Here is an 11668-nt window from a genome sequence, read left to right as displayed (position 1 = left end):
TGACTCCGCAATGTTTGAAGTCAAAGTCCATCCTCGGTGAACTATTGCATACGACCTAGCCCACTTTTCGTAACCCGTCAATTCCAAATATTTCTTCACCCTAATATCAGCTTCCTCAACTTTTTTCATTAACATGTGGAATTCTGACTTTGAATATGATTTGGCCATTTTATAAAAAATCTCCGACAATGCATCGTGTGACTTTCTGTAAAGTTTTTTCACATTTTTCCATAGATGACACATACATGCATAATGTGGAACATCTTCATACACATCACCAACAGCCTTTATGATGCTTGGATTCCTATCAGACACAACACACATGTTTTGTCTTACCCCGTACGCTTCCTTTAGAGTCTCGAAGAACCACATCCAGGATGCATCATTTTCAGAATTAAGCACACCATATGCCAAAGGAAATATATGACTTGTATACATAATTCATCATTCAGAATCAAGCACACCATATGTCAAAGAAAATATATAACCTGTACATATAAAAAAAATCTGTGCAGGCCGATTTAAATACAGTTAAGAACTGCATATGTATTTATTACAATATAGGTCAATTAAAATGTATATTTTATCTACCAGAAATGGTATCAATTACATATAATAAAATTTAAATGAACCTCACTATCAAACATAATCAATTTTACATGTTTCATTTAGAAAACTTTGAACATATATCTAATTATATACACATATGTATATATGAACTGGATATATGTATTTTTCAAGTCAACAGCAGAAAGACAAAAAAAATACAACCAGTTATACTAATTAAATGATACTAACCTACTCCGTCTGTTATATATGTTGTTACAAATGCCCCAATATACATTCCTCTCAGATGACTAGCATCAATAACTACGACTGGTCTACAATGATCGAATCCTTTAATGAATGTATGTAGAGCGATAAATACATACAAGAGCGCATTATCATCTATCTTCTTCATTCTTATATGAGACTCCAGATAGGTAGTATTCAGCACATATGATGGCAGTTTCCCATAAGATGTTGATGGCTTACCCTTCAACTCTTCTAACGCTCTTTCCTTGGCCCTCCAACTTAAAGTGTATGTCAAATTCATACCAAAATCTTCCTTCATGTCATTTTTTATTTTCGTCGTACTGTATTTTCGTTTATGATTTTTGAATTTCTGTTTAACCATATCAGCTATCAGCATACTAGTTGCATACACCTTTGGATAGATCTTGTCCTTCACCGGGTATGTATGTTGAGGTCTGAATTCTCTTATTCTAAACATTCCTGTTTCTCCCATTCCTGATGCACGCATTAAAAACTCGCAGTTTTTTGATTTGCAAAACAATGTATACCTGCACGCAACATAATTTATTACATTCAAAATACATATCCAAACTAATATTAAACAAGATCTGAGAGATATAGAATGTACGTACATTTTCTTACTTGACCTTTTACTGCGCGTTTGAAACTTCTCCCTAATTAAATAGTCCTTCATGACTGACTTCAAAATTCTTTTTCTCAAGTAAACCTGGTCTTCCTCAACATGCTTGTGATGTGGGTCTGAGATAATCACCTCTACAGGATCCATCTCAAAAACATCTAATGCTTCTGTATCTTCACAAACCACCAAAGCTCCTTCATTTGTTGTATTTATCACTGTTTCCAAGTTGTTATAGTTGATTCCTCTTTCTGCAACATATATAGATGAACTTGCCAAGTTTCTCTCTACATCTTTATCCAAAATGCTGACATATAAAGAAAGACAATTCATGTCTTGTATCAGCTTTTTCTGCAATATAAACACCTTTAAACTCATATCGTTATGTATTTCTATCTGTCCTGCATTAGAAGTGATTTGATATTCCACTATAATACGTTTGATGGTTAAATCCACACTTAAGTGAGATGCCAAAACATCGTGCAGCTCAACGAATGTTGCTGATGTGCTCAACAGTATAGCATCAGTGACATATTCTTCGAATTTCTTTTCGTACGTCCATCGACCAGAGTGCTTCACAAGGACTGGCATGCTTCTCATTTCTACTTGATTTAACCAATAAATAAATAAATATACATATTTGTCAGATATCACTTATTTTAACACACACTTTACAGCTTTAAGTGCAGATAAAGTTACACAGCTAACATCTCCATTTAAAAAATACATTTAAACAATATTTGTTTAATTTAAAATACAAAATACAGAAACTACTTAATCAAATGGAAGTAAAAAAAGGCACGAAATATATTATCACATATACAATTATACTCTCAAATTCCGACAAGCAAAACAAAAATACATATGCAGTGTTAACATAAATCACATAAAAAATACATATGCAGTGTTAACATTAAGCATATCAAAAAAATACATCTGGAGCATACCTAATTTGTAATTTGATATGTTACATACATATTTGTCAAATGTCAATTGTTATAACACGCACTTTTCAGATTTAAGTGCAAACAAAGATACACAACCAACATCTCAATTTAAAAAATACATATACACAACATTAGCTTAAAGTAAAATATCTTTTCAAATATACATTTATACTATAGAATTCCAACAACAAAAACAAAAATACATATGCAGTGTTCCCATTAACAATATCAAAGAATACATATGCAGTGTTACCATTAAGAACATTAAAAATACATATGGAGAAGATATTTTACACTTTTATCTGGGTTCATAGAATATCATCAAATTCAACAGATACATTTGATCATTCATTTATCTAGTATTTCATAAAATAATTAAATATACTTCAATTCAAAAGTTGTTTACATTTGTTCGATTGTTAAAACAATCAAAATAACAACAAACGATCCTAAAATATTGAGTCAAATACTGATTTTTTTTTCCTACTGAAACAACTTCAAATCTGAAATTTGCAACAGATACTTGAATTCCAATTGTATTGCTACCTTGATTCTAACTCGAATTTGTTTTACAATTTTTTTCACATACAACTTAACGACAACAACCAAAACTTGATAGGCACATCAGCAATGGTTAAAAAAAACGAACTGAATAACAATAATGATTATGTACCTTGAACAGTAGTAATGGTTAAATTTTCAACTGACAGTTGAATTCAAACAAATAAAATAGATGAATCAACAATTGAATTTGATTCAATCAAATTACTGCTTCGTTTTGCAATTGTTGTTGATTTCGAAGAAGAATCAGTCCAATTTGATTCAGCAACACAGGGTTGGTTTAGAAGAAATTGCTAAGAAAAGATGCAGCTGTTAATGGTGAAAAACTGAAATTTGAATTATGAAGTTATAACGGATGTCACGTTTTTTAAGAGTTTTAAATGAAAAAGGAATCAACATATTTACTTGATTGGTAATTATACCATATATAGCTCAACTAATTTCAGTTAATTAAGTGCAGTAACTTTTTTGTAGATGTATTTTTACAGCAACATTTTTTGAAAATACAAAATATAAGTTGCTATAAAATGTAACTATCAAACTGTTGCTATAAAACAGTAATTAGGCTCTTAGGTATGCTACTTCTGAATTTTACCCTTGTTTATTTGAAGTTGAAGAGGGAGAAATGGGTTGGGTTGGCTTATTGGTTAATTGGAGAATTGGTCTACATTTGAACTATTATTTACAAAAATAGCCAATCTGACTTGAGATTAGACCAATTTCATTCAATTTTGGCCAATTGTGAACTAATTAGTCAATTGCCTTGCAATTCTGGCATAATTATTTTCAATTATGGCCCAATTCAATGAATCGGCTAAATTGAATCAAAATTTCATATAAATTATCAACCGCTTTAATTCCGAGCTTCTTGATTCAATAAAAATTAAATAAATATTTATCCGAATATATTATTTTTGAAAAACAAAATTATATTTCAATCAAGATTTTACCTATTTAGATCAATTTTCAAGATAAGCCCCTTGATTAGAATCTGATATTTTATAAAATAAATATTTAAGTAACAAAATTTTATAATTTTCTATAATTGATTACGACAATATATAATCGCTACTTAAAATGGCAAAATTATCTTGATAAATACTTTGAAAAACTTTTTATTCGGATAAAATAAATGTTGTAATTTTATTTAAAAATTGAAGAAACTCAGAACTAAACTTAGTAGTGGATGGCAAAACTTAGGTGTCAACACCTATGTTTCAAAGAGAATGCTTATGTGTCTTCCATAAAACAAGGGCAAGCTAACTTGCCCACAACCAACCACCCAGACAACATTTCATAAGCAGGAAAGTCATTTATAGTCTACATCAAAGCAGCACGCAATTTAAAGTTTTGTTTCATTGATACATCATATGCTTTCATACCTTCTAGCCACAATAAGTTCAACTCATCAATCAATGGCTGCAGATATACATCAATCAAAACTTTTGGATAGCGAGGACTTGAAATAATGCAAGTTAGAAATATATATGGACTTGTCATACACTAGCCAATATGAATATGGTGTAGATGAGATAGAAATTAGAGTGAATCCATCAGTAGATAATCCCAACCTAATGTTTCTTGGTTCACTAGCAAAATCTGGATACACACTATCAAAATGCTTCCATGCTTCTCCATCTGGATGACATAAAATACCAGGAAGTCTTTTATTTTCATAGTGCCATATATTATGAAGGGCATAGCTTATTGATGCATACAACCTCTTTAACTATGGTATAAAGGGTAAGTAATGCATCGAATTCATCGAAACCTTCTTCATTTTGGCATGTGTGACTTCCTTATAATGAGGCTGGTTACAAAATTTGTAATGTTCTAAATTTGTATTTTCCTTATAGAATAACATCCAACCTTTCACACAACGGTGAATTCTCTTTGATGAACATCCTAACTTAGAAACCAACTTCTTTGTTGTGTAGAAATCTTTGGGTAAGTCAAGTTTATTTGGTTTAAGTTCATTCATAAATCCAATGATAGAATTCATGCTCTCTTGAGAAATAGAATAATCTGACTTAATACTTAGTAACCGAACTGCAACAGATAACTTAGAATGCATTGATCCTTCATACAATGGATGACTAACTTTCTTTAATTGTTCATAAAAGTGCTTAGCCTCATCATTTAGTTCATTTTGAGCCCTTGAGTGTGTCCCAAAAACATTCCTGACCATCTTAATATATCAAAAACTTTTGGCATTATTCTTTCTTATTGTACTTTCAACATAATTCTGAAAAGCAAAATTATTAGTTGCACTACTCTCTCCATGAGCTATCCACATAGCAAAATTCAACATAAATCCCTTCTTATAAAGATATAATGTAACAAGATTTGGACTCAATAACTTGACACACTTGCATTTCCAACAAGGACACCCAATTGTCCCTTCAGTAAGTTACCCCTTAATTCAACATAAATCTTTTCTTATAAAGTGTCATTGCTTTAGCAATAAATCCATCTACCCCATCTTTATATTCCTCCCTCAACCCCATACGGTTAAGATAAGTTATATTATACATCCATGTACGATCTTTATTTTACATCTACACAAGAACGACAACAATAACAACAAAGAAGAGAAATAAAAGCAAAAGAACCAAAACAATAACAGGAGAAAAAACACCAACAATAGTCATAACATAACAGTGGTTATAGCTATTCCAGCTCATTGACAGCTAAGCTAACCACTTCCTAACTACATAACAACTTTACTAACTACTTCACTAACCAACTAACCAATGAAATAATGAAATAGTGAAACTATGTAATCGAACAGTAATCTGTAAACATAGAGAAATATAGCAATGTAATGCTTTAATCCATAGATTAAAACAATAGTTAAGGTATTTGCCAAGTAAACATGTTCGATGAAGCATTTGTAGCTCAACCAACAAATTAGTTGATCCTAATTATTGTATCTTTCTATTTAATTTAAAAGTTATGAGCAATTCACATCTTGCAACAATATAAGAAAAAACAACTAGTGTCAGATAAAAAAAGGAACAACAATACATCTTTATCACTCTAAAATGAGATAACAGATAAATAAGGAAAACAAACAGTGAAACTCATAATTTTCCCTTACAGGTTGTCACCAATTGGATCCCCTATCTTTTTCTGCTCCACAAAGATTTTCAATTAATGCTGCAGCATTTGGGAGATTCCAAGTTAAAAGGAAAATAAAGTTTCTCACATGAGAAAAAAAAATACTCTGCTTCAGCTATACGTGTATACTTTCACTTTTAGAACCAAAAAGATAAAGTAGCAAGCAGAATTGAGAACTCACACCCCTCTTTTTTTTTTTTAACCGCTTAGTCCAAATCACTTTAGATTTCGTTGAGATTCTAGGATATCTTAACCACTCTAGTGAAGTCATTCACATTAGAAATATGAACAAGTTTCAAGCAGACAAGTTTCTAGCAGACAGCTGCCAAGGTACTTGTTGATCTGCTCTAGGATCCTCCTTCCATCTCCTTAATTTTTCAATTAAAAATAAAAAAAAGTTGTGTCTTGTACTTTTTGAGAACTATATATTTATATTCTTAAACATTCAGGATAACATACTTATCCAAATATCTTAATCTTGTAATGGAAATGAGCAGATAGACTACTCACTACTCGACTTACCTAACAAAAGAAAAGAGCATCTACACTACTGGACAAATTATAACTAGTAGTCTAGATAGCTAGTACATAACATGTAGTAGTTGATCATCAGTTAACCTTTAATCTTTCCTCTTCTTTAGTTTTTTTTTTCACTTTTTGTTTGCGTTGGATAGGAATTGCTTGGTGATAAAGGGAGAATGCTACTTTAATTTTAAAACTGAAAATTAACTTATTGTAGTCCAATGAAAGGTCTTTTTTACTGTGTAATTTACTTGAGACTTGAAGATTATTATCGCATACACTCACCAACTGATTGGAATGTTCTTGGTCGTCGACATTTCTCTGGTAAGTTCTCACATTTGCAGCCATAGGTTAAGAGGTGTTCATCCATAATATTGGGCTTTCATTGTTTGTGTTGTTTTCAGTTTTCATATTCCTAATCGCTTCACCTACTCTCCACTACTCACTCAATTACTCAATGAAAATTCCTAATTCACAACAAAGTCCTAACTTCGATTTCTCACTCAATTTTGACATTAATCTAGCAAAGCAATTTTTAGTTTCGCATAAAAAATTAAACCTGACTCAATTTCATGGAACAATTAATTTTTCTTTTCCTCACAATTAATTTCAAAAGCCAACATTTGGAAGATTGGCATACCAAATCTGTTACAACCATCTAACTCCATCCTACCCTACCTCTCCATAACACAATGCAACCTAAAGCCTAAATCAAAAATTAAAAAAAAATTAAGTTTCGACTTACCATCGCAGTGTCTTCACCACCAACTCACCATCGCCGTCACCACCAAAACTTCACTGTCGCCGCACCACCAAAACTCCACCGCCGCCATCACCACAAAAACTCCACCATCGCTGTCACCACAAAACCTCCACGGTTGCCAATACCCTAGTTTAGAGAGAGACAGACAAGTGAGAGAGAGAGGGTAGTGAGATTTAGAGAGAGAGGAAATTTTTTATTTAATTTATATTTTTATATAATTATTTACTAAATAAATAAATAATATATTAAATTATTTATGTAATATTTTCGACTACTAAGCTAGGGTAAATATCTAATCATATATTTAATTAATTATTTATAAATTTCCGACTACATATATATAATTCTATTATTAATTAATATTCTTCAATTATTCCGACCAAAACGGTCGTAACTTTTGGTCAAAACATATTCATAATTTTTATGTACTTTGACCGACTACTGTAGTTTGAATATATATTTTTCAAAATTTTCTGCCAAATCTAATGATTGTTGTTGTCAGAAAAAATATCGGACAAATAATTTATTAAAAATTAAATTTTTCTACTAAAGTAGTTGAAAAATCTGGGACTGGTTTTATTCCGTCGAAATGTTTAGTCGAAAAAAATATAAATTTCTAGTAGTGTATATTTTAGGAGCCAATAGTATAAAGAAAATTAAATAATAATTCGAGAAAAATAGTGAAAAGACAATTTTGTCTAAAGAGGAGACTTTTAATGAAAGACAAAAAAATTCAAACAACATTTTTAATGCTTCAAACTTCTAATATATTAGAGATAGAGATTCAACCAAAAAAACTTTCCTCTAATCCGCCAATATTTTTCCTTTCTCTTGCAATTTTTGAAAGAAAAACAATTCCCCTAATCCCATATTTCCACTAATAGAAATAGCTTATTTCTTCAATTTCTCTCAGAAATCTCACTCTTTTCTTAATTTTATACTCAATGCGACACTTCAACATATCGAAGAGTGATTTTTCAATTTTTTATCACTTTCATAAGAGTTGTTTTTCATTTTCTACAAATCATAAGGATAAAAAGAGAAATGGTAGGGTAATTTCATCTCCTAATAAGAAATCAAACTTTTTTTTGGTTTTTCAGGTTGTGCAAGTGTGTTAATGTTCGGCATAGATAAATTAGATCATATGATTTGTAGCCCATATGAGTCAATAATACAGTCATGTGGATTATCTGCGACCAACAAAGTACTATAAGTACTTGTATTCATGTGACTATGTTTCTACATTTAAGTATTTTGATTCTTGTCCAGCATATGGCTAATGCTCTTATCCTGAGACTGAGTGAATCTTGGTCCATCATCCACTTTATATTTTCCTGTAAAGAAAATTTCTTGTAGTTGATCTGGAGCAACAATAGGAGCTGGTGAAGCGTGCATAGTAGTTGTGCATTTGATTTTGTAGTGGATACTCAGTAGGCTAAGGAATCTGAAGATACTTTTCTGATTGATGTTAGTCCTAGACTATAGCATTGTGTGCAACATTATATGTAGCAGAGATTGAATTTGGGATGATCTTATATTAGTCAATCTAAACTTGTTATCAGATTGATTGTGTCTAGGTTCATCCTCTCATTTTGATTGAATTTGGGATGATCTTATGGATACCCTATCAGCTTATAGCAATCCACCTGTAGTGTCCTTTGAATTTGTAGTGATCATAAAATGAATTGGGGTTATACTTTCTTTTAGGCCTTGAACATTCAGCTCTAGTGTACATAGTTGATGCATCTGACTCACTCACACCTTGACTTTTATTTGTCATTGCACTCAATAAACCAGTTGAACTAGATGCAACAAAGATTGCCTTTTGATTTTCATCACGCATCACCATAGCATAGGCCTAATTAACTCTAGGGATAAGGCTAAGTAGCAAAATATGACTTCTAATTTGAGAATAACTCATTTAGCCCCGTTAGGAACTAATATATAATTTTTGTCTTTGGAGATATATGAGAAGTCCTTAAATCTCTCACAATTACAGCCAATGCAGGAATCACAAAGCTAAACTCATTCCCCATATCTTTCAACCTCATATAGTATTCAGATATTGACTGAGTACCTTGAGTACATGTAGCAATTTCTTGGTGGACGTTAAATGCCCTAGATCCATCAACCTTATCAAACCTTTCTTTCAAATCTTCCTACACAGTTTGTACATTAGCTGCATGGATTATATCTCCAATCAGATTGTTAGCCACATAATTCATGAGTCATGACACCGGGGGCAGATTTTGAGTACAAGTTACAGGTAAATTCTAATTTAATAGTTTTGACTCGGATGGATATGCTGAAAATGTTCACTAAACAAATATAAATAATTGATATGGAATATCATAATAATTGCATTTTGATATAATTTCGAATATGAGTCCATAAAGTTTAAATATTCAATTCGCTATTATTTTCAAGGTGGATCCAGCCTTAAACTATAGGTTCGACCACAATTGTCACCATTCAAAAATTCAAGGTCATGACGGCACTTGTCGCGATGAACCTTGACAAGTAAGTCTATCACACAAACAGATTCAAAAGGGAAAATAATAGCAATAACCCAAGTAAGGCATCTAGAATGAAGTGAACCACATAATATAGTAAAGAGGAAAGACATAACCAACAATACCATAATTTCAAAACCTGGTGTCACGGTGCTAGAACATCACTAGTGCAACTTGAGATCAAATACATAAGTATCCAAAACAGGAATACTCTATCTCTGAATTTGAATAAAGACATAGTCTAAATAAAGAAAGGTAGTAGTCAACTTCGGAAGTAAGAATCCGCTACCTCAAATAGCTCTAAGGTGGCCCGAATCAACCACCGTGAGGCCCACTCAAATCAGGATTTGCACCGAAAGGGCACAATAGGGGTGAGTATGGTCCACTTGAATTCAGTAGGTATCATAGACCAACTGAGCAAAGTATAAAATAAAGCATACAAAATACATACTAAGGGCACGTCATCAGAAAATGTCCCACAATGGTAGCCCACACCGTCTTTACTAACAATTCTATAATAATCACATAAATTACAGCAAATACGAGAAAGACATACAAGTAAACCAATATCGCACATACAATTACTAGGGAAGGAATTACACATAGACAAGTATACATCAAGAGAGATAATACAACACAAATAAAGGCATAATGTAACACAAATGCAATGAAGATAATGATGATGATAACGGTAATGATGATAATGATGATGTGACGCACGAGTTTTTCGCACAACCTTCGTATATACCTGCGGAACTAAAGCTTTTCGACGTAGGACCCATGGGGGATTAGTCATCCTGTATACAATTCATATCCAATCTGTATCTCCTCGCCAGCACATCCTTTGATAGAGGGTTTTAAAGATGTCACATTTGCTATCAGAAAAAGTCAGTGTTTACAGTATTTCTGGTATTTCCAAGATGGTATCAATATTTCATGAATGTATATGATATGAGGATGTAATGTTCACAACCTACCAGAATGAGTACTTCCATGTCCAACCAATATACCAACCAAGTGAGTCAGCAACCCACTCAATATTTCCAACCATCCATGAATTTCAACATAAACCTAATGCCAACAGAACGAAACATAGGCGTTTTCATCAATCAAGACACAACTAATTTCATGTACACAAAGCCAACAATATCATATAGGACCCCACACAGTCACACATAGCAAATAGAATACTAAAACCATCAAATAAAATCATTATATGGGTGCCTACACGGACACAACACGATAATAAATCCATTTTCACGATTAGTTCCCACACCCTTAACATGATCTTATATCAACATTTACTACCTAGTCCAGTCTGAAGAAAGTTTAGCCATAACCTACCTCGAATGCCAAGAACCTATTCGCAAGCCATCACTCCAAAGTATTACTCCTCCCGAGCAGACTCAAAATTAGACTAAAATGTGAAAATATAGAACCTATGCATCAAAAAAAAGTGAACGATACCCATATTGTCAATTTTTAAGTCTGGGTCAAAACGGACCTACAAAAAAGATGTTTGAAAAAAGGCAAAATGATAATTTTATCTTTGAAACATGTTATTCATATTTTTAGAAGTCTACAGTTGAAAACTCAAGCGAAAATGAGTTATAAATGAGGTCCAAATAGAAGAAAAGCCATGGTTTAGCTTTACCGGCAAAATCCCCGAAAATCCTTTTTTGAAATCAAGAATCTAAAGTTGTTTTGAAGATGAAATTAGGAGAAAACTGATAATTATAATATTAGAAACTTACCCAAGAGAAAATGGGTTGACAACAAGGTTTAGGGCTGGGCATAAAATACTAGAAAC

General features: G+C 32.1%; 1 protein-coding gene across 2 annotated transcripts; it reads right to left on the bottom strand.

Annotated features, from left to right (window-relative positions):
* Positions 1-709: 709 nt before the first annotated feature.
* Positions 710-7551, bottom strand: LOC107870532. Of its 2 annotated transcripts, XM_047412638.1 has the most exons (4): positions 7328-7544; positions 6041-6099; positions 1428-2034; positions 710-1343 (listed from the first exon to the last, which is right to left on the bottom strand). In XM_047412638.1, the coding sequence occupies exons 3-4, from the start codon at positions 2030-2032 to the stop codon at positions 794-796; spliced, it is 1155 nt and encodes a 384-aa protein (XP_047268594.1). In that variant the 5' UTR covers positions 2033-2034; positions 6041-6099; positions 7328-7544; the 3' UTR covers positions 710-793. The 2 variants fall into 2 exon arrangements, with proteins under 2 accessions (XP_047268594.1, XP_047268593.1); XM_047412637.1 differs by lacking the exon at positions 6041-6099 and having other exon boundaries at positions 7328-7551.
* Positions 7552-11668: the final 4117 nt, after the last annotated feature.

This window comes from Capsicum annuum, chromosome 5, assembly GCF_002878395.1.
Source record: "Capsicum annuum cultivar UCD-10X-F1 chromosome 5, UCD10Xv1.1, whole genome shotgun sequence".
Lineage (NCBI taxonomy): Eukaryota > Viridiplantae > Streptophyta > Magnoliopsida > Solanales > Solanaceae > Capsicum > Capsicum annuum.
This window is presented reverse-complemented; position numbering and strand designations above follow the sequence as displayed.